The sequence below is a fragment of the Naegleria fowleri genome (assembly GCF_008403515.1).
Source record: "Naegleria fowleri strain ATCC 30894 chromosome Unknown tig33, whole genome shotgun sequence".
In the NCBI taxonomy this organism is placed as follows: Eukaryota; Heterolobosea; class Eutetramitea; order Acrasida; family Naegleriidae; genus Naegleria; species Naegleria fowleri.
In genome coordinates, this window is record NW_025407965.1 from 164,843 (window position 1) to 187,965 (window position 23,123).

At 37.3% G+C, this 23,123-nt stretch overlaps 10 protein-coding genes across 10 annotated transcripts; 3 read left to right on the forward strand and 7 right to left on the reverse strand.

The window, feature by feature from the left end:
• Window positions 1–87: 87 nt before the first annotated feature.
• Window positions 88–1,389, reverse strand: FDP41_003057 (uncharacterized protein; the record flags this gene model as incomplete). Its single annotated transcript, XM_044706319.1, has 1 exon — window positions 88–1,389. The coding sequence occupies one exon, from the start codon at window positions 1,387–1,389 to the stop codon at window positions 88–90; it is 1,302 nt and encodes a 433-aa protein (XP_044562448.1).
• A 974-nt stretch (window positions 1,390–2,363) lies between these two features.
• On the forward strand, window positions 2,364–4,072 carry FDP41_003058 (uncharacterized protein; the record flags this gene model as incomplete). Its single annotated transcript, XM_044706320.1, has 3 exons — window positions 2,364–3,112; window positions 3,177–3,601; window positions 3,651–4,072. The coding sequence occupies 3 exons, from the start codon at window positions 2,364–2,366 to the stop codon at window positions 4,070–4,072; spliced, it is 1,596 nt and encodes a 531-aa protein (XP_044562449.1).
• Window positions 4,073–4,187: 115 nt separating this feature from the next.
• On the reverse strand, window positions 4,188–6,542 carry FDP41_003059 (uncharacterized protein; the record flags this gene model as incomplete). The annotated part of the gene is made up of 3 exons (XM_044706321.1): window positions 4,188–4,682; window positions 4,809–5,007; window positions 5,071–6,542. 3 exons carry the CDS (start codon window positions 6,540–6,542, stop codon window positions 4,188–4,190), a joined length of 2,166 nt encoding a protein of 721 aa, XP_044562450.1.
• Window positions 6,543–6,627: 85 nt separating this feature from the next.
• On the reverse strand, window positions 6,628–9,483 carry FDP41_003060 (uncharacterized protein; the record flags this gene model as incomplete). The annotated part of the gene is made up of 1 exon (XM_044706323.1): window positions 6,628–9,483. One exon carries the CDS (start codon window positions 9,481–9,483, stop codon window positions 6,628–6,630), a length of 2,856 nt encoding a protein of 951 aa, XP_044562451.1.
• Window positions 9,484–10,235: 752 nt separating this feature from the next.
• Window positions 10,236–12,832, forward strand: FDP41_003061 (uncharacterized protein; the record flags this gene model as incomplete). The annotated part of the gene is made up of 2 exons (XM_044706324.1): window positions 10,236–11,470; window positions 11,521–12,832. 2 exons carry the CDS (start codon window positions 10,236–10,238, stop codon window positions 12,830–12,832), a joined length of 2,547 nt encoding a protein of 848 aa, XP_044562452.1.
• Window positions 12,833–12,990: 158 nt separating this feature from the next.
• Window positions 12,991–13,568, forward strand: FDP41_003062 (uncharacterized protein; the record flags this gene model as incomplete). Its single annotated transcript, XM_044706325.1, has 2 exons — window positions 12,991–13,249; window positions 13,396–13,568. 2 exons carry the CDS (start codon window positions 12,991–12,993, stop codon window positions 13,566–13,568), a joined length of 432 nt encoding a protein of 143 aa, XP_044562453.1.
• A 219-nt stretch (window positions 13,569–13,787) lies between these two features.
• On the reverse strand, window positions 13,788–16,019 carry FDP41_003063 (uncharacterized protein; the record flags this gene model as incomplete). The annotated part of the gene is made up of 1 exon (XM_044706326.1): window positions 13,788–16,019. One exon carries the CDS (start codon window positions 16,017–16,019, stop codon window positions 13,788–13,790), a length of 2,232 nt encoding a protein of 743 aa, XP_044562454.1.
• A 234-nt stretch (window positions 16,020–16,253) lies between these two features.
• Window positions 16,254–18,488, reverse strand: FDP41_003064 (uncharacterized protein; the record flags this gene model as incomplete). The annotated part of the gene is made up of 2 exons (XM_044706327.1): window positions 16,254–17,934; window positions 18,196–18,488. The coding sequence occupies 2 exons, from the start codon at window positions 18,486–18,488 to the stop codon at window positions 16,254–16,256; spliced, it is 1,974 nt and encodes a 657-aa protein (XP_044562455.1).
• Window positions 18,489–18,941: 453 nt separating this feature from the next.
• Window positions 18,942–20,114, reverse strand: FDP41_003065 (uncharacterized protein; the record flags this gene model as incomplete). Its single annotated transcript, XM_044706328.1, has 1 exon — window positions 18,942–20,114. The coding sequence occupies one exon, from the start codon at window positions 20,112–20,114 to the stop codon at window positions 18,942–18,944; it is 1,173 nt and encodes a 390-aa protein (XP_044562456.1).
• A 489-nt stretch (window positions 20,115–20,603) lies between these two features.
• Window positions 20,604–22,483, reverse strand: FDP41_003066 (uncharacterized protein; the record flags this gene model as incomplete). Its single annotated transcript, XM_044706329.1, has 4 exons — window positions 20,604–21,469; window positions 21,553–21,953; window positions 22,025–22,250; window positions 22,345–22,483. 4 exons carry the CDS (start codon window positions 22,481–22,483, stop codon window positions 20,604–20,606), a joined length of 1,632 nt encoding a protein of 543 aa, XP_044562457.1.
• Window positions 22,484–23,123: the final 640 nt, after the last annotated feature.

Genomic DNA, 23,123 nt, shown 5'->3' on the forward strand with positions numbered 1-23,123 from the left:
TAGTTTTACTTCCATTCCACTTCCTCACACAAATTTTGAATCAAAATAGATATTTGCCCTTACACTACAAATAACCTTTTGTAAAGTTTAACTATACTTTAAATCTTGTCGAAAAGACAGTAAAAACGATTCTAACATTTTTGAGGCTTCTGTGCTTTTTGGTCTTCCAACATGGGTCAGCACGTTCCACATGTGCATTTTCTTGATCATGGCAATCAACTGGGTGCGATTGATTGAGAATCTCTGGTCTTCCAATACCTCCAAATATGGAGTATTAAATAGAAAGGACTGTTCTCTCCAAAATTGAATCTCTCTCATGTTGACAGAATGAGAAAAGCTTTTACCAACTTCCTCGTGATTCTCAGCTTTTGTGAAATTATACACCAAAATCAAAAACCTAACTCGGTCGCAATATGTGGAAAACATTGACTTGATTTTAAAAGCGTTTGTACCATTCCCATTATAACCAACATTGATAAAAAGTACACAAGTTGCTCCTGTGGTATTCCTTAAATTATCATCCTGTGCGAGCGTTCCAAACCTCGATTTGTAACGCATACCATTCAAGGTCACCAAAGTCTGAGATGTTGCTGTTTCTGTTAATTGTTGAATTTCTTCATGCTCCTTATCGACTTTGCAAGCATAATAAAAGTCGTAAATTGGCACACTAGTTGACTCAGAATTCGAGAAATCAACAGTACACTCCCGACATATTTGTTTCCATTGACATGAATATTTGATATGAAGACACAATTCCTTCCAATCTCTCACCTTAATATGACTCCATAAAAACGGACGATATTTAACAAAGTGTGTCATTATTTGTGTTCCTTTCAAACGGTTCCACCAAAACTGTTGATCTCCAAACCAGTAAAACCATGCCAATTTACATGTCAGTGCCAAACTACAACAATCTTCCAATGGCAAATAACTTTTAATCATCTCAATAATATCTACCGTAATCAATCCCTCTCTCGTGTTCAATAATTTACAACTCGCATTACGTTGTTCAAATTGAATGGTATATTCCTCATGTCGTTCATAAAAACTTCTCCGATAGGAAATAAATTCAGTACATAGTTCAACAAGACCACCATTTTCAAACGAAGAAGATCCCATCATCATCAAGGAATTTGTAATTCCACCAGAATGATCCGAGATCTCGAGAGTATCATCACTCTTCTTCCGTTCTGATCCCTCTTGAAAAACCACTGAACTGGAACGCAAGAAACGATCCGGAAGAACCCGACCCACCATTCTTTTCACCAAAATGGTACTCTTACGAGTAGGATGAGCTATCTCTCTATCCTTCCATTCTTTCTCATCCTCCTCAGGATCATCATCATGAGAAGGATCATCATCACGAACCACGAGTTGAGAATTTCCCATTTTTTTTGTAAGGCGATGATGATCGACGATGGATTATTCATCTGTGACTCTTATGCAAACATTTCACTTCATCTTGTGGGAGAATTCATTCCGTTTGATAATTTTCCGTTGTTGGACATTTGATTTTCCTATTTGAAAAAAGAAGAACATGTAATGGCATGGTTGGAATAAGAGTCCACTTGTTTGAGTGGGAATCTCGAATTCAAGTTCGATCATGAATCTGTTGAGTATTTAGCGGAAAACATCAAGACTTTGTTTTAGGAATCAAGTCTCAACGTCTGCAAATACTCCATTCCTAGTGGTAGGAACAAAGATGGGCAATTAGTAAAAGTATGAAGAATCATAAGAGGTCAATAGGTAGAACACGACAATGTGGAATTTCTTGTATTCTAGTCGTGTGTGTGCGTGTGTGAATGAATATTCATGACTGCAAACCAAAACTCCTCATACTTTTAGAAAGTCATTGCGCTCTTCAAAAACTCTTGCATGCCTTATTTAAAAAAAATGCCAACTGTCTCGTCCAAAAAAGGTGAATACTTCGGAAAAAGATTCAAAGCGAGCTCTTGATCCAAATCACAGTTCTCTCTCATCTTGCAAACCCTATCACAAAAAAACTCACCCCACTTCTCTTCAAGATCACCAACAGAATATCTCTCTTCTTTTCAAGAACAGAGACAACCTCACAACGTTCTTTGTGTTGAGATAATTGTTAGGATTTTCTCTCTCTAATCGAACAAATTTAGTTTTCATTTTCTTTTTTCAATCTTCGGTATTCCCACGTTAGACAAAGAGTTGTAATCAACACTAATTGACAACTACTCGTGAATTTCATTTTCTTTGAAAAATTTAAACATTCAGAAACCAACAACAACAACAACAATCGCAGTTGAGAAATGACAAAGTGTATCCATGAATCAGCATCTCTTCTTCCCTTCTCAACACTCTTTCATCATCAACAAGGTCTTCCTTTCTTGATGGAATCGATTTCTTCTTCTTTTGAACTTTTAGCGACGACCACCACTTTGGCCACCAATTCATCTTCCAATTCGACTGTTGTTCCAATGGGTCAATTCGTTGGAGAAGTTTCGATTGCTGCTCTACAATGGATTTCCTTCATTGTGTTGCTTCCTTTCGTGTTGATCTTGTTGACCTGTTTCACACGAGAATCCGCCGCCACCACCAACACAACGAATCATCCTCACGACGTCAAATCTCAACCACATGATCATTTTGACACCAAACAATCACAATTGCATCACAAACATGATGATTTATTGAGAAAATCTCATCATCAGAGAGTCGCTCAACAACGGCATCAATTTCCAACTTCCAGTACCACTACTACAAGTGGTGGAGATGATTCTCTGTCCACAACTACCCTTTCAGAATGTGAAGGAAAGTCTGTCGTGTCTCCAACTCCTACTTCTCCGAATACTTCAACTCCTTTCGTTCATCCTTCTTCTTCGATGTGGTCACCTCCAACAAGAAGAAGAAAGGTCTCCAAAAATAGGGTTATTCTCTTTTCACTCATGCTGCCAAGTGTCATTATTTTGGTTCTGTTGTTTGGTGTTCGTATCTTGACAATGACTGCGTTTCCTGTGGATACTTTTTTGGTCGAGTTGAAACCATTGCATGTGAGAGTGTTGAATGGATTGGTGTTTTGTGGATGGGCTTTGAATGATTTAATGTTGGTGGTGCAGTTTTTATTTATTTCATACATGTTGTAAGTAGTGTCACTACAAGTTGTTTGTAATAATACTCTTTGACATGTGACGTGAAAATATCAGCTTGCAAACTTCAAGAAAACTCAAGTACATTTCACAACGAGTGTACAAACTCCTTGTAATTTCTATGGTTGTCACTCCAGTCATTTTGTCAACTTCTGTTTTAGGATATATTACTGCAGTCATGACAGATCAAGTCACAAAACCTCAACAAGCGGATGGAACAGCAGCCAATGTACGACCAGCTCTCCTCTTCTTTTATTCCATCTCTACCATCATTTTCATTGGATCAGTCATTGTGGCATTGAGTTATGTGATTTGGACAACGGTTCAATTAGTGAAACATTTGAAAGCTGCAAGTATGGGAGCTGGATTGCAATTACAACAAACGACACGAACAGCCATTCGAAAGGTCATCACTATTGTGACACTTGTCTCTGTTATTGCTGCATTTATGTGTTTGATGGAATTAATTGCATTAATTGGAGGTAAGTGTTTAATAGCAAACGAAAAATTCAAAATTTTTCACCACATCAGAGTTGTCAAATTCATCCGTGTATTTCGCTGTCATTTCTTTGATTGGAAAGGCTTTGGCTACATGGATTTATATTGCTGGATTGTGTTTGTTATTTGGTCCATTGAGTAGTTTAAGAAAATATGTGAAGGATATTTTCAAAAACGCCAATGAAAAGATGATCATGGATTCAAATGTCATGACGATGCAACCTAACAGTGCTGTGGGTGTGAATGCATTTAAAGACAACAATTCAGAACAACGACAAAACTCTCCAATAGTATTGGATCAAATCGACACCACGACAATCGTGGATTCTCAACGAGGTGATGGCCGTCACGATGGTGAAACTTTGAGGTCTGACACAACACAATCCATCGTTCTGCAGAATTCAAATGAAGATCAGAAACCACTAGGAGGACTCACAGTTTCCACTCAAGAATAATCAATTCTAAAATAGTAGAAGTAGGACGTTGTCATCTTCCCACTTTGTAACAATAATATTCTTCTAAATTAAAATATGTGAACTAAGAAAGCCAACAAAATTCTAGACTGCACTTTTATTCTTTTGAAGTCTCTTTTCCAGTTGCAAGTATAATTTTTTCTGGTGACGGAGAAAGGGCAACACTAGAAACGGCTTGTTGATGTAAGGTTGCATTTGCTGCGCCCAATGATGATCCTTCTCCAACAAGCAGTTCGACAACACCCTCTTCGCTCAACGCACTGACATGATGGTGAGGTTTCAACAAGTAAGTTTTACAAGTTCCTTTACCTTTCACTTCAACAATTCTCTCTTCAAATTCAAAACCTAAATCATAGACTCTCTCATAGGTGGATCGTGAGAGTTGAACTCTTCCTGCAAGTGAAGTAGATTCCATTCGTGAGGCAGTATTAATGGTATCTCCCCACAAATCATAGGCAAACTTTTTCTTGCCGATCACACCTGCCACGGCCCCTCCCGTATTGATGCCAACTCGGATATTGATTTGATGGCCATACTTTTGTCGATTTTCAACATTGCATGCTCGTACGACATCAAAAATGTTGATTGCAAACTTTAAGGTTCTTTCAGGGTGATCCGATTGAGTGTTTCCAATGCTGTGGTGAATCAATATTGCAAAAGTAAGGTTGTAATTACATTAAATCAAATACATAGGCCCTCATTTTGGTTTTAAACTTACCCTCCCTAATGTAAATGTGTGAAATAAATGCAATGCACATTCAGCACTACTTACCACACAAAAATAAGCGTCTCCAATGGTCTTGATTTTCTCTAACTGATATCTATCAGTGAGGGCATCATACCCATTCACAATTAAATTAAGCATCGACACCAATTCACTAGGATTCATATCACTACTTATCGTTGTAAATCCAACCCTGTGAATAAATCATGTCCATTTGTACATCGTATTAAAATCTCAAAAGTGAAACGCCACTTACATGTCACTAAAAAAGCATGTTATATCATTAAACTTCTCTGCGATAAAAGTTTCTCCGGATTTGAGTCTCATTGCCACAGATTCCGGCAGAATATTTCTTAATAGCATGTCTGAATTCTTTTTTTCCTCTGCCAATAAACTATTTTGTTTCTTTTCCATGGCAATATCTTTCACAAAACATGAAATAATCTTGGTTCCTGTTCCTGTTTTGGTGACAAATAAATTCACCATCGAAGGGAATGTGCTCATATTCTTTCGAATGCATTCGAGTTCAAAACTGTCACCATGTTTCTTATCAACAGCATCTGATTGATTTTTAAATTGTTGACACACCTTCTTCAAAAACTCTGCCTTATTGGGATCAAATAAAGAATAAAAAGGCAACCCTATAACATCTGACAGTGATTTTCCAAACATTTTTTGAGCAGCCTCATTGAATAAAGTAATTTCTCCTTTTTCATTGGCCAAAACGGCACCATCCACCATGGAGGATAACAAATTAGTAATGGAATCTTCACTCGTGGCCTGTTTAGATCTGTTCGTAGTGGAGAGAGTATGATGTAATATAAAGTTCTTCAAATTTTCATTATTTTCGAGATGATCTATGGGAATGAAATTTAGGAAAAATCTTAGATTGGTAATTTCCATGTCGTGCTTTCGAAATTCGGTCCAGATCAAGTAGCTGAAAATGAGTAAGGTGATTAAACCAACTGTAAAACAGCATGCAGTCAAGGCTTTAGAAAACGACTGTGTATAATTCACGAGATGTTTCAATAGGTCTAACATTTTCGCCAATACCTCGTCGGTGAGATTATATAATTCAAGGTATTGGAAAAACACTTGTGGTTGTTTGGCAAAGTTTAAATTCCACAAATCATCTCCCCACTTGAGAGAGTACACAGTAAATTTGGAAAGAACGGACTGTAATGTTTCACACGCCGTTTTGTTTTCACACTTGTACAGACCCATAATAATTTCATCAATACGGGGATATTTACCAATTAAGGGTGATGAACGAGAGCCTCCATAAAATAGTTCATTGTACATGTTTTGAATGTCAAGTGAATATTGTCGAACATCGCTTCTAAATGTTGCTAATTGCGATGCACTTCCGACAGCAGGGTTGTTGATAAATTTTCCAGACTGAATTCCATTGAATGCAAAGAATTCGCTCAAACGAACTGAAATTCTGACAGCAGATCTCATGATGGCTGTGGAGATATCAATTTGTAACATGGTCTCCGAAGTGGTGATAATGACCGAATACATGTCATAATACATGAGTCCAATACATAGAGTAACCATTAGAATCACAATAAGGCTGTAAATAATGATCTTATTCTTTGGAGAGATGGCTCTTCTACGATGCTTTAAATCTTGCGAGTTTTTTTTCTGCAACTCTTGGTAAATACCACCAATGATATCTTTTCCTATTCTTTTATAGAGATTAATGATCTTGTTAATATTGTGCATGTCAAGACGAGCTATTATAATTAGTCCTCCATAAATGAGTATAAATATTCCATTTGAAATAAAGAGGTACAACCTTAAGATGTTTTCAATATTTTGATTTTCTCTCACGAGCAGTTTGGAACTTGGAACAAAATAATGCGTAAGCGTCGGCAGCTGTTCGTCGGTTGAGATATAGATACATGAATGGATAGGAAGTTGTAGTTTTGTTAAAATCTTCATCTCTCCAACTTAGGAATAGATCAGTAAAGTGAATAAGCTCCTGAGTAATTTCGCTCAGTGAATTGTTTTGTTTGAAACTGTTTGTATATTCAATAACAGTCCCTTCAGTAGCCACTGGAATGTTGAGTAAATTTTCTGGAACTGTGTAATCTGTATATATTTTGGTATTGTACTTATTGGACACTGAATTTGTGATCAGTTGTTCCAAATAATCCCTACAATTCTTAAATCTCTGCATGTAAGATTGTTGATATTTGAGAACTTGAACACCTTCGGCTGTTAAATTATTTTGAGGTAAATTTCTTTTTTGATTTTTGAAAAGCTCGATCATAATTTGTCTCATTCTCACTTCTCTGATGAGAGATGATGGAGCCACACCAGGTAAGCAACTTTCAAGAGCAAGAGGAATGTCAAATTCTACTCGACCTAAACTCAAACATAAGGCAAGAGAAACGACAAGTATGGCCATTGAAATGCTTGATACAGAGATAAAGGAGGCGTTTCTAAATGTTGAACGGTATGGAACACTTAAGGTGCTTCTAAAAAACACTTGTTTCTTATCCACTTGTTGGTTTTCAATACCTTCAAAGGTTTCTTTTTCGAGAATATCATTCTCATTGCTTTGGATAACCACTGGTATTGTATTAATGCTGGAAGTGCTTAATGCTTTTACCGTAATCATGGGTATGACTTTGTTTTTTGGGACCTTTGGGAAATGCTTCGACTTGGATTCTTCTTCTTCGAGTTGATTTGCCTCGTCGTACAAAAAGTTTGCATACTCCTTGTCAAATTTGAATTGTTCAATGTAGCTTGCATAAAGACGCAATACTCGTTTGTTGTGCCTGAAATTTGACATTAAATGGCGGTACATTTTGTCACAGTATTGAGCTAGCTCATTGACTCTTCTATTAATCAATTCGATTTTGTCAGCATTTGGGGTTTCAGAAAGAAATTCTTTCCAAAATGTTTTTTGAGCAGTCAAAAGATCCTCTTGCTTATTTTCCAGCTTCGTTATAATAGTTTTCAACTCAATACCATGTCTACCGCTTGCTGATGTTGAAGAATTTTCCAGTTCAACGTCCCTTAATTGCTCTTGAATCCTCGTAAGAACCCATACATTGTCGCACAAACTTTGCGCCTTTTTGAGTAATGCATTAGCAATGACACAATTATTATTTTCTGTGTTTTCTGTATAGGTCACCACATAGCTTGCGGCGATGAAAACGTTGCAGTCTTTCAATAACCTCTGATGAAATGCGCTTTTAACAAAAGAGCAAGCCAAATTGAGGTACTCTTCAGATCGAAACAAGGAGAATCGAAGAAATAGGCTCAATCGTCGGTTGTTTTCACCTTCAAGGGCATAGATATTGACGTTCTCGTTTTCATTTTGTGCTTCCACGGTTAGTAATTTCCTTTGTAATGAATTGCACAAACTTCGAGCATAAGTTTCACACACAACACCTCCTGTTATACTTCCAAAAAGACATAGTCCAAGGGTTAAAGCCATCATTCCCAGACCTAATTCAGTGCTTATGGAGGATGTCGACGATAAGGAATTAAAAACAGCTCCACTGATCAGCATACCTATACTTGATGAAACTCTCCCACTCAATGCGGACACAAAGAGTGAGTTTTCCCATCGTCTAAAGAAAGGCATGTGTATGAAAAAGAGAATCAGTTGAAACAGTGCTCCCATCAACTGCACGACTGCTCGAACATACAACAACGTGGGAGGTATGAGAAATTTGATCATCACTTCCAAACCAATAGAAACAAATGGAATGGCAATGATCAAATTATCGGAGTTGACAAAGAGAAGACGTGACTTGGGGTTATTCAATGGCATGAACATGGTAGCCACAAACCATCCACACAACACAAAGATCATACTAAAAAAAGAGAGTATAAAGAATGGCAAGGTCTGTTCACCGAGATAGGTCATTAAGGGCAGTCGGGTGAGAGAAGGTTGAACGCCATACTTCTCCGAGTACAAGAGTTCTCTCGGATTGGAATCCACAAAAGTAGTCATAAGGAAGATGGATACTGGGGCAATCAGTAAAATCACTACACCGAAAAACATGTTCAGTGTTTGAATTTTGTGATGGAAGTTTCCCTTGGTGCTCTTGTATTGAATGGCTAAGGTGATGAGATATAGAGCAATAACGGCAGTGGCCACACAGCAAAGGGCCACATAAATCTCCAAGGAATTGATGGCGTCCAATGAAAAGGTAATTCCATAACTTAGAATACGCATGATAAAATCTCCGTATAATCCGAAGGGAGATGTATTCTTATTGTTGATAAACATATTACGGTCGTAGGAAGAGAAGGAACAAAGGATGGGTACAATTAAATTCAAATACATGTAATACAAAAAGATAAATGTATATAGTATTTTCTGCACTGCCTCATACATGATTTCATTCGTTTTCAGCTCGAGGTAAATATTAAGGACTTTGCCTACGACAATTTTGAATGGAGAGTTGAATGATGAGGATGATGATGAAGTGTGTAAGGTATCCGAGGAGGTCAAAGAAGCATCCCTTTGATAGCTAACATGGGTTTCTGATCTTTCCGCAGCAACTTGTGGTTGCTGCAATTGCTGATGAACTTGAGAGTCTAAGGAAAGCATGGAGGACGAGGCTACCGCAGGCACATGAGGGGTGGAGTTTTTACGTTCTGCACAGAGAGTGGCTGCTCTTGCCTCTGAAGCGAGCGACATGTAGTGAGGACTGAGACTGTGTGGTGGTTGGTGGTTACGGAGGTTGTAGATGTTGCGTGAAACTTTTTTGGCCGATTGTCTGTCAGCACTGCGGCACTGATTCATCAGTTAGGTATTCGTTCAAGTTTGGTTCTCGAGTTCTTCACAAAATGCGAACGGAAATGGTGAGATCGAGGAGATTAGTCTGCACAATTCATATGTCAGAGTTGTAATATCTTTAGGAGGGATTGAGTGGTATCAACAAGCACCTTGAAGTTTGAAGACCATGCTTTATCTGAAAGCACACTCAATTATTTACTCAAAGCACTTTTTAGTGAACTCCTCTTTCATGGCGGACGTGAAAACAGTTCACAAAAAATATAATCATAAATCAAAATTTATTTTTTCAAGAACTTTTTATCATCACATACGATACAATGCCACAAACCTGCTGGATAATCCTTTCTTCCATTCAAGAATAATTGTTGAGAACAGGACTGAGTTAGAGAAAAAGCGCATGCGATGCAGCGCTTGTTGTCGTATAATATGAAAACTTTGGCACCCATGACAGCTTGTAAATCATCTCGTTTCATATGATTAATTATTAATCACATTTTTTTCGAATTAATTTATTGAATATTGCATCCATATTCACTGCAACATAAACGTAAACAGATAGATCTGGAAAAGTGGTGAAGATAAGATCAGACCATGAAAGAACGTTTCGAAATCGATAAAATTGGCGCTTTAATGGTTGGTAAAGTTTCAAAAAAATGCGTAAATTGGAGCAAGGGAATCATTTGCTGCTCGCTGAGGAAGAAAATGGCGAACAGGATCATCCAAAGGAGCTTACCATCGATAACATTAAGGATATGATGCAAAGTATTGAGAAGAATGTAATTGATTTGAAAGACGCTCTTGATGAAGTGTCCTTAGAGAAGGACGTAAATTCGGAAGAGTTGATCTCGGAGTTAAGGCTTGCATTGGAACAGAGTGAGATGTTATTGGAAAAGATTGAAAATATTGAGATTGAATATAAGAAAGCCATTAAAACAGACTCCGTACTTCCGGCAGATGTTACCGATCTGGCAGAACAATTGGGTTTTATTGTGCCCACACATTTGACGCGACCTTTGATGATGGACGAGTTAACCTCTGCTAATGAGCCCACACAACCAAACACCATGGCAGAGAAGGAAGAGCCCAAGAAAAAAGACAAGACAGAGACGTCGGCAGAATTGGAGGAATTGAAGGAAACTCTTGAAGGACCCATTAATGAAAATGATTACAAATTTGTTTCGTTTGATGAGTTAGAAAAGTATTTAGCGGGGCCTCTTTCGTCAGAATACGAGGGAGAGGAGGACACGTCTATCAAGACCCCGCAAGTTGACAAAGAGGAGAGGAATATACAACCATCAAATAAGAAAGAAGAAACATTCCCTGTAACGCCAGAATTTTGCAAGGAGCTTCAAAAAGAGGTTCTCAAAAGCAGTGTGAATGTAAGCAGTAAGGCGTCATTTCAATCTCCAGAATCAAATGTCTCCATCTCTCCTAGCATTCATAATGACACAGAAATTGAAGAAAACAGCTTTTCTTTAACTGAGGAACAACAACAACTTATTGAAGAACAAGATGTTAATCATTTGCTTAAACAGCTTCAACTGTTCACTCAGGGATTTGGATCTGATTCTCCAAATAGCACAACTGTTTCAGATGTGCATAGAGAAAAACCCGTTTCTTCTCCATTCTATCATCCAAGGACTATTAATCCAAACGAATCCACTCAAAACGCTCATATTGAGGACGGGTGTGTTAACAATGAAAGATCCATCGATGACACTTTGTTGTACAAACAACAGGTTGAAAACCTCGCTCAACAACTTGAAGCTCTCTCTCAAAAACTTGTTGAGTCTGAAAAAGAGAAGGAGTTATTGCGCAACGCCGTAGAGGATTTCAAAAAGGGGCGTGATGATCTACTTCAAGAGTTGAATGCCTTACGAGAAAAAGAGTAAGTAACTCTAACACTAAGAGTTGAATCCTTAATGATATCCATCTCAGGAAAAAGTTCAACGTTATTGCTGATTCATTGGGCGAACATATTGAATTTCAACAGGGAACCATCGAAAAACTCAAAAATGAAAGAGATAGCAAATATGTAAAGCAGTCAGAACAACTAACTTTAATTATTGAAACTTTGATTAGAAAAGAGAATACCTTATTGAACAACATGGTGGAGCAATTGCAAAGCGAAGTACTGAATAGAAAGGTTGTGCTAAACGAAGAAATGTCAAAGATTAAGCAACTGGTATTGCAATGTTTAGGTTCAGAAGATGACCAACATTTAGAGCTCAACGAAAGTGACATTACTGCGTTCAATGAAGAGCTGAATGAACTCGAGGATGGTCAGTATGGTGAGCTACAGTATAACTCTTCAGATCCAAATGATGAGATTGACATTGCCGTTGTGAACGCTTTGAATAACCTCAAATGCCCTGTTCCTATTGAAATTGAGCGAATTGGACCTGGAGAGTATTTTTGCGATCGTAAAATTGTTGTCAAGCTTGGCCCCAACGGAGAAGCTCTTGTAAAAAACGGAAACAGCTTTTTAACATTAAGCTCGTATATCAAAAGATTATATGCACCGTTCTTTACAACCGAAAAGCAACTTGTAGAGGAAAGCCATGCGGGAAGGAATCAGACGGATGTGCTTCTGCAGAAAATTGCGAAAACTCGGGAATTTGTCAGCAATGTTCAAAATAAGACAAATGACACTCTTTCATTGAACAATGCATCGCCACCAATCTCACCTCGAAGAACATCTCCTCAACAATATCAGCCTTCAGATAGCGCAAGTGTTTCGAGCTCCTTAATCATGGAAGAGCTTTCTCCCCGACATCATCATGTACAACAAGCCCCCAACCAAACCCAGAAAGAATCAAAACAAGAAAACAGACCATCGTCAGCACCTCCAAAAAACAACAGGTACATTTCCATTCTCCATCAGGCTGAAAAGAACAAAAAGCTTCGCCCAATTAAGCCTGCTCCTCAGACAAGACGACCTCCTCCAAATAGCATGTTAAATGACAGACGAAACAGTCCTCTTCCACCCAATTACGTGATGAGAAACAACGATCTCCTTTTTGTAAAGAACCAGACCAGTGCCTATCACTTTGAGGACTCCCCAAAAATCAAAAAGCCAATTACTAATCCAAAGAATGCAATTTCATCAATGAAGGTGCAAGGAAATGTCGCTTCAACTCAGTCATCCAGTACGATTTTTGGAGGCGTTGACCTTTCTGACCCCAAACAATTAGCTAAAATGAAAAAGGAGGCACTCAAAATGCAAATTCGTCAATTCAGTCACAAATAAACCAGCACGATCATTCACAAATGAACTGATTGAAAAGGGATCAACATTACAACGAAAAGGATGAAACGCCTAAACAGTTAATGAATTTTTTAGATACATTGAAGTAGTAGGTTCTATTAATTCCAAATTGGGGTTGTTGTTTTGAAAAATTACAAAAAATGCCTCGACACTCCCTTCAAGAAGTGATAAGGGAACAACATCAAAAAGCAGCCTCTTCTTCTCCTCCTCCCAAACAAGGTTGGCTGGCTCGGATGTTATACGCGGACAAGAGTGCAAAGGGTTGGTTACCCACGAGACAATTATCAATTTTTGTTCCGACCTTGTTTGTGTGTATGATGGCGACCACTTTGGTGATGAAGAGTAAACTTTCAGTAAAGTTCGAAGATATTGATGAAACAACGAAAAAGAAATGTGAAGGTGAGTGGTTTTATTTATCTACGGGAGTGAATAACTATGAATCGGCAATGCAATTTTTAATAATAATTTTAATTTATTTAAATAATTAATTTTTTCCTCTTAAACAATTAATGATTCACCACTTCTTGCACGTTCAACACAAAAAGTTCACCGCAAAACTGTGAATGAACTATTCCGAGAAAAACGGGAAAAGGATATGGACGAAGTATTACTTGATTATGAGGTGAGGCTCTGGTCGAGCGGATATCAAAACAAGCCTGTCCCTCGCTCTATTGAGAATACAGGCAGTGATGATGACGATGATGCCGGCGATGATTAGACGTGTTGATCATTGTTATTACTACCCAATCATGTCATGTTTATAACTTGATGAAAATATGAAACGATGAAAAACTGTTAAACGAAACTTTGAACAGTTCATGAAAGAGAAATTTAATCATTTAAATAATTATTTAAAAATTGACAATTTTAATTTTCAGAGGAAATACATTCACTTTGTGGATATTAATATTTGCAAATGTATTGAATCAATTCTGTATTAAGACAATATCAATTGTTTGTGATCAAGAGACATTCGATCATCGTTCGAAGATTGAATTGTCTTGAATGTTAGGGTTCCAGTATTTAGAATGTGAACCATTAAAACAGTACCTGAGGTGGTATGGAAGAAGGTAAAGAGAGAATTAGCTCTTGGGAAAACCTCAATGGAGGTTGTTTTGGAATTGGCAGCTGAGAATCTTTCATCTTTCCAAACCATGGTACCTGCCTTTATATCTACGCAATAGATGAGGAATTTTTCTGAGCTGCTACTGGGAGGGGAAGTTTCCAATTCTTCCTCTTCTTCGTCTTGTTCAGTGACATCGTTTTCAGAATCTTCTTCCTCGTCATTATCATTTCTCTCTTCCCTTATGGAAGCTTTTCGCTTACTAGATGGAATGGCACAAACAAAATACAAATAATCTCCATACAAGTAAAATGATCTGGGCATGGAAGAAAGAAGAGAATACGGTATAGCAATCGGTACAGACCATTGGATGGATGGTAAAAGTTTTGCTTCCACCACTTTTTCTCGAGCTCTAAAGTGACGTTCATATTCCACATTTACAGCCACCGATTTAAAACACGCACAACGCGTTATTTCTTCCACTGCCCCAAAGGAATATTGCTTCTCGATTTTTCCAAACTTTGACAAGTGTATAAATCCTCCAAGAGAAAATTCCTTATCTTCGAAAATCACTAGGGGAGTGCCGTTAGCGAGGTAATTCTTATCTCTGTCAAATCCTGAGAAGGTAGTCTTCAATTCATCGATATCAAATACAGAGGAGCCGGCAAATATGTTGTGATGTGTCACGTGAAGCGATTCATTTGGAAAATTGATCACATTTTGACCTGTAGTCGTCCACAGCGAATACGAGCCATTTGAACTCTCTGCTAAAATATATAAATCTTCTTCAGTTTTGATGGGACAAATGAAATTTGCAATATCGGTCATATCCTTCAGAACGAATACTATTTTAAGGGTTTGTCTATCAAGTAGCATGACATTGTTGCTTTGTGTTTTTAAAATGTAGTATTTCTCTAATGGAAGGATCGGTGTCACTGCTTCTTCAATAATTTCTTCTTTTTGTGTCGTGGATAGCAATGTAACATGATTCTTGCAATTTCCTGTTTTAGGATCTATGCTGACAATATAATTGCCAAATTCTAAAATAATATTCTTCGTTGAGTGATCATAAAATGCAAAAATTAGAGTGTCTGCGAAAAACTTTTTCTTCTCCACTTCAACAAGATGCTGGAATTCAGGTGACTCCTCAAATTTCCTGGTATCATTAGCTTCATTTTGTAAAAGGATGAGTTTTTGTTGCCATTCCATAGAGTTGACAGCCGTTTTTTGAAGTTTCATTTGCTCATTGAAATCATGTCTCAGCTTGTCTCTTCTTTCTTTGTCTTTTTTCAATAATAGTTCTCGACGGAATGTTGCAAATGCTCTCTCCTGCTTCATCTTTACACCAATAGGCTTAATGTCACTAAACGTATGCTCACTGAAACGTAAAATAGCAGATCCTGTTGGAACATCAATAGCTTGAAATACATCACTTGTTCCACCAATACCATTCATATTTACAATAAACACCATTTCGGTTCCTGTGTAGACTCTCTTTTTAACAGCTCCCGATACCGTATATACATTAAAATAATCATGGATGTATGATGAGTGTATAGAAGTCATTTCATAAATGGATTGAATTGGCTCACTCAACACATATGCCGTCTTATTTTGCAGCAAATCAAAACATGTTTTCCCGTCTGACAAAAAGGTATACCGATCTCTATTCTTTACACTTCCCTTGAGACACATAACATTCCATGATCGTGATACTAATCTACAATTTTGGATCTCCTCCAATGTAAGAAACCCCAACGACGCAGCAATACAATCCTCCACGACCAATTGTGATAACTCGGAAGAAGGCTTACTACCCATCACCAAGAATACAATATTCTTTCTTTTGAGAGATGATAATACAACATCATCAGCCAAAATCTTTCCCGAATTTATAATTTTGGTTCTTGATGCAGGTATTTGAAAATCAGATTGTAATTCTTGTTTAATTCTTCCAATAGTAGTATTCCCATCCAATTCTAATGTACATTTTGTTTTCTTGCTTAAAATATTGAATGTAACAGATACTTTTTCCGATGAGGAGGAGGAGGAGGATGAAGAAGACGATGATGATGAGGAATTGTTGTTACTGCTGCTACTGATCATGTTATCGATCGGTCTAATGATGATATTTTTTGTTTATTTTTGTTCCAAGTTCCCAAGACAGAAAGCCTTATTCGAACTCGATCGAGAAAATTGAATTTTATAATATTAAATAAACAACAAACAAAAACGAAATAGGAATTCTTCTTCTATGTGATTCCTTTCATCATTGTCATCCTATACCCATGATGATGGTTATTACTGAATGAAGTATTCATTCTCTCTCAGAGAGAAACCTTAATGAGATTCATAAAAGGAAGCAATATTAGAAATTACACATTGTCGATCCTCTTCATTCTCAACAACCAACACCATCTTTCTAAAGACCTTCTTCTTCTTCTTGGATGAAGCTCTCAATGATTCCTCCACAGAAAGTTCTTCCTCTTCTGCTGCTGCTGCTGAAGAACCAGCACGAGTCTTTTCAGTCTCTTGTAAATACTTGGTGACAGCTCGAGCCAATGCAAGTCCATACTTGTTTTTAAATTCTTCTTCCTTCTTCAATTTTCTAAAGAATAATTGTTCACACAAAGGAAGACCTAGAGTTCCTACACTGTCGTGTTTCAAAGCTTGAATGAAAGCAGCAACATAGGTCTCAACGAGACCTTCCATAGAGGCATCAATGCCTTCATCTTCCTTAAAGGCCATCACTGTGGCATTAAATGTGAAACGATCAAATTCTGGATCATTCTTCTCTTCATCGGTCAATTCAATGGTTGAAACTGAGTGTTGGAGAGGACCTTTCTGATGACCCATTTGTTGTGATTTCTTTTCCAATGATTTCTCAGGTTCTTTGACTTCAATACGTGGTCGTTCACAAGCAGCTGTTTGACCTTGTTCAAATTTACGTAAAGTAATCAAAACGTCAAGAATGGCATCTGCAAAGAGACCTTGAACACCTTTTGGATTCACTGCCAAATGAATGAGTTTCTTTTCTTCAATGTGACTGGTCGTGCATTGGGACATGTAATGGAAGAATTCTTGAGCAATTTGTTTGTCACTCATCTGTTGCTGAGAATGATTTGAAGCATTACAAAGAATGTGTGCAATTTTAAACTTGTCTCCAACCACTTCCAATTCTCCAACATAGAGCAATTCTTCTTGATTTTTCATAATGAAATATTGACCTCTGTCATTGTAGAAACCAAATACATTTCGAGACGAGTCATGGAATGAAAAACTGTGTTTCATCAATTCTTCATAACTCAATGTGAGTAAATGTTCTGGAACGACTTGCCAAGTTCCATGTTCCATTTCTTCTTTCCTCTTGGATAATCGTTTGAATCGAGAGTATCTCTCCAAATCAGCCTCTCTTTCTTCTTTACTCTTTTTAGCTCGAGAACGTACATCGAGTTTGAGTTTTTTCAAATCGTGTTGTTTGAGGAATTCTTCATCTTCAGCAGTCAACTCTTTTGGTTTTCTCTTAATTTTCACTTGTCTCACATTTGGAGCAATTTGAGTATTCAATAAATCTTTTTGTTTCTCAATGGAAAAGACAGAAAGTTGTTCTTGTTGATTGGGAGTTAACATTTTGATATGTTCCCAAACTTTTTCAATCACAATGGTTTGTTTGTAGAGTTTTCTACAATCAATTCCCATTCCCTTAAAATGGAGAACCACTTTGGATTCCTTTTCATCGGAAATGTCCATGGTATCTTCAGAGGATGCAGAGGATGAACTACCACTCACACTTGTGGCTTTACTCAATAAGGCAAGAGTGGCTGGAGAGGAAGCAGCATCGTGTCGTCCATAGAGTTGTCTCACAGAAGGTTCCCAAGCAATGTCGTGATGAGCAATGGTGGCAATACGGAAACGACGACAAACAAGTTCAACGGAGAGAGCAATGTCTTTGGCAGTGAGGAAGGAGAAGATGTTTGCGAGGAGAATGTTTTGATGTTCTCCTTTTTCATTCACAAAGTGTCTGTGAACATGGGTTCAAAAGGAGATCATCGTGATGAGAATGAGGTGGTGGTTATGATTCGATTAGGTGATTATCATGATGAACACATAATGTGTCGACACATTATCACACCATGATGGATTGACATTTTTAGAATTTTGATGAAAATGACCAATTGTGATGATCATCAAGTCCATCAATAAATCATCATCATATTGTCATTAATGTAAATCATCATCTTATTCAAACAACAACATAAACAGCACCACACGACATACTTACTTGAACACACCCAATTCTTTTGGTTTCAACACTTTAAACTTTTCTGCATGTGTATCACGTTCAATCACCATCGTTATGGTTTGATTATTTCTCACCGACAAATCCCACAAAGTGATATCATTGGATGTTAATTCGACATTGTTGAAATAACAAATGACTTTATCGGTTGGTGTTAAATTGGTTTCTTGATGGACAAGTTTTTTAATGTCAGCAATGGTGGTAGAGTTTTCAACATCGTCGAATTTGAGAGAATCGACAATGTTTGCACCGAGTAGTCTGATGAAAATTCTCATCTTGTGATCGACAATCGAATTTGAACTGTGGTGGCAACTGTGACCTTTAAATTTTTTTTTAAAAGTTTTGATGTTGGCATGTGATGGATTGACGTTGTACAGTGGATATCAAAAAAGTTCAAGCAGGACAGTGCATATCTAAAGAGACGAAATTGTTGATAAATTTCATCACCATGATTCACAACATGTGAAAATTGAGTAGTGGATAGTGCATGTCGGGCTTTTGTGAAATCCGAATCATCCCAAATTGTGTGTCTTTTTGAAATGAATCGCTTTTCGAAAATATCATTACTAATGTTGTCTAACCATATTTTACATTATTTGCATGATGAGTGTCTCACTATTTATTCTTCTTAATATTTCGATATTTCTACAAAATTGTGTGAAAAAATTTCAAAAATTGTTTCTTCTCAAAATTGCAATTCAGTTGCAACGTCGTTCTCTTTCTCTCTCTTAATACTTCTTCTTCTTCTTTAATACCTTCTTGGATGGTTTGTAAAAATCAATCTTGTTACAAATTCTCTTCCATTTAGCACATTTGGAGACTTGAGCAAATTTACGACAAATCTTCTTTCCACCAACAAAGTTGAACTTGACGCAAATCTTTTGACCTGGTGAGCGATGAGCACAAATTTGCTTGAACTTCTTCTTGATACATCTTGGCTTCAATGTCTTGAATTGAGTACAATATGGTTTGGCCTTGTAGTTGCAACAGAACTTTTGGAAAGCATGATTTTGACAAACTCTAACCTTAACTCTCTTAGCACAGAAGTGACTTGGAGTGAATCTGGTACAGAATCTAATCTTCTTCTTTGCAACACAGAACTTCTTGGTGACGACCTTGACACACTTCTTGGTGTATCCAATCTTCTTGGAGAATTTAACATGTTGATGCTTGACACAAGTCTTTTTCTTGGAGAATTCAACGCAAATCTTTCTGAACTTCTTTTCCAAAACTTGAACATAGTACTTGTCGATCCAACCCTTGTAGTGTTTTGCCTTGACAGGAACCCACTTTTGAATGGTTCTCTTAAGAGTCTTGTATTTAGAACAGTATTGATGAACGGCATATCTGGCACATCTCTTCTTAAAGAAGAAGGTAATCTTTGGAACGAAGGTCTTGACAGCACATCGTGAAGCAGTGTCATATTTGGTACAAATGAAGTGATAAGCATATTGATCACAAGCTTTGTTGGTACCCTTCTTCTTACATGCTTCCTTCCATGCCCATTTAGTACAAATCTTGTGTTTGGTGACCTTGTTACAGAATTGCTTGTAAGCGTGACCCAAACAAACATGTCTCTTCTTGCTGTATTTCACACACTTTCCAATCTTCTTGTAGAGATCACATTTTCCTTTACCAATGGTCTTCCAAGCACAACATTCCTTTCTGGTTCCTACCCATTCAAAATCGACACACTTGCCTTGGAAGGTTTTGAAATGTGTACATTTCTTGAAACAATGTTTTGCATGTTCACCATAGGAATCGACTGGCTTTGGATTAGCCATGACCACGGCCGCAGCCATTAAGGTCAGGACGAGAGCGAAAAGAAGGGTTTTCATTTCGTCTTGGTAATTGTTGATGTGTTGTTTTTTCTGATGATTTTCGAGAGGATGGAAAACCATGTGTGTATTTAAATGATTGGTATGGAATGATAGTGTTTCTTTGACCAATAGTTTCAATAATGAACGGTTGAATTTCAGCAATCACACCCAATGAGGAGTTTGAGAGCATTGGATTAAAAAGCTCTAAAAATCCAAAACCATTTCTGATGTTTGGAAAAAAAAAGAAGGACAGGTGACAATTTATGACATGGTCAGAAAAGAAAATTCGACTATTTCATGGCATCTGTTTGTCGATGTTTCAAAATCTAGTACTAACTGTAGACAAAACCGATTTTTCTCTCATACATGGAGCTTGGATCGACCGATTTGGCACTTGAAATGCATTCAGATGAAATTACAAATGTGATCTTGGTGGCGAGATTGGGAAAAGTATTGGAAAGTTCATCTTCTTCTTATCATGATCTCTCAACATTGATATAATTACAGAAAGCTGAAGAAAGTGGGTATCAAGTTATTCATGATGATATGTGAATTAAATCTATACTTTGTTTAATGCGAGAGGTAGTCGTGAACAACATGTCCTGCTGGCATGATCATGTCACAAATAAAGTTGAAACCTCCTACAACATTTTTCACTGGAAGATCATTGATTGGTGCATTCACGTGATCACACAAGTTGAGTTTGGCTTGTCCTCTCCAAGCGCTTGAAACCTTCACATTAGCATGCTCCATTCGAACTAATTGTGCAACAGTGGGCAAACCACGAACATCAGGAATAAATTTCAAATAATATTGAGGTGTTGAGATGAAACTAACAACATCCTCTATTGGCATATGTTCGTGCTTGTATGACATTGTTCCTGTAGCCACACGAATTCCATTGTAGTTGAGAGTACCCTTAATAGTGTCATGGTGTGCCGCAAACGATACAGAGTCTGAGAATTTCTGAGGGAATCCTAATGTCTCTCTACCGTATGTAATGGGAGAAGAGGAATTAAGGAAGCTCATGGCATTGAAATGTACACCATTTCCATACATGTCTGTACATGGAATAATAACATCGACCTTGTCATAGCTTCCAATACCAGTTCCGTGTGTTTTGACAAATTGCAAGACCACAATGTCGTCATCATTTGGAATCAGTTGATCAGGAATTTTCTCAAGTAACTTCTCTCTATCAGTTTGATATTTGATCACAAAATACTCTCTGTTCTGAAGTTTGGAAGCAGCGGGCTTATATGAAGGACATGTGACAGGCATTGCTAAACACTCTTCCCTAATACGCTGTTCAGTAAAGAGTGATCTTTTTTGACCTGGTTGACAATATTGTTCTTCAAACTTTTCTGACCACATCTTATTTTCAGGAGTGGGATTCAAATAGTCATGCAATACATTTCCATAAGGTAAAAGAATGTCTGTGAACGTTCCGTGAAAATTGTGTTGAATATAGTTTGACATTTGCTTCTTTAACCATATAGAAATTTGTCCAATTACATACCTGCCATGATATGCTTGCCCTGCACAATCTTTTTAACAGGCAAATCTGCTACTGGCGCATTCACGTTTTCAATCAAGTGCAATCGAGCAGGACCTTCGTATGCAAAATGTAATTTTTTGACTTGCAAGTTATATGAAACGATCTGACTAATTTTGGGTTTAAAATCAACATCGGGAATAACTTTCAAATTCACATTAGTTTTTCCAAGAGAGGCAAGAACTGGTTCTGGATCCATCTCTGTGTGCTTGTAGGCCATAGTTCCTGTTGCTACCGTCTCTCCTTTGTAATTCATGACTCCCACCACGGTGTCTTGAATAGCTTTCATTTCAGGATGAGCATGTTTCTTTGGAAAACCCCAAATCTCTCTTCCAGCTGCAATTGGAGGTTCAATGTCCAGATACCTTAAAGTTTCACAAAATGGTTTGCATCATGATGAATGCATCATTCTTTTCACACGTATGAAAATACTTACATTTGTAAAGTCAAATTGACTTGTTGACCATTGTAGTAACAGGGAATCACAATACCACTTTCCGAATAGCTTCCAAAACCAGAAGAGTCTGGCATATTGATCCATTCATACAATACTTGATTCTTTTCGTTTGGAACAAGAGGTTCTGGAACCAATTCTCGGATGGCATCCCTATCGGACTCATAAGTAATGATAAAGTATTCTCTGTTTTTGAAAAAGTATGGACCTATTTGAACCGATGATGGCAGTCATAACCATGATGTCATTTATTCATCATTCAGGCCATATATTAATAATATACATTCAGAAACGACACTCACCTCTCGGATAGGATGGACTCATAATGGGAGTCGATGGTAATCCTAAAATCATCTCCTTCGTGAATTTTCCTCTTTCGGAACCACGTTTAATGATGGACTTGTAGGCTCTCTCAACAACTTGAGATGAAAGACGTTTCATTTTGAATTCTCCGTGTGTTTGAGGGCAAAGTTTTTCGCGTTATCGTTCGGAAACACGGTGGTCTTGTTCGCAAAATGCAAAAAGCGCGAGCTCAATTTTTTGTTTTTTTTTTAAAATTCGAGAAATTACTTTTGGAGAGATTTCGCGTTTTTTGAGGTGAAAATATTTTCGCTTGATTTTTCAATTTGGGAAGCTTAGCCATTCTTACCAATTTTAGCAACTGAGTTGTGCTGATGCTTCTTTTACAGTTTTGGAGATTAGTGTCAGCATGACAAGAATTAATTATTAAGGATCCAATGACGATGGATGAGCCTAAGGCCCCCATGAGTACAAAGAGTTTTTCTATACTTATATCATGTTTAAGAATACATTGTCATGAGGTTGTTGCAAGTTGTTTCCAAATAATTATTATAGTTTTGTAATAACAGTGTTTGTTTTCTGCTGTTTGGAATTGCTATTGGATCATGGTTTTCAAAGTAGGAATCATTTCAAATCACTCTTTAAGAGATCAATCAAATTCTTCACTTTCAATTTAATTCTTTGTTTTGGAAACCTATTTCAAGACATCGAGAAGACGAACATTATTGTTATGTTATTCATTCATGATGATCCACACGGACAATAATAAACGAATGAAAAA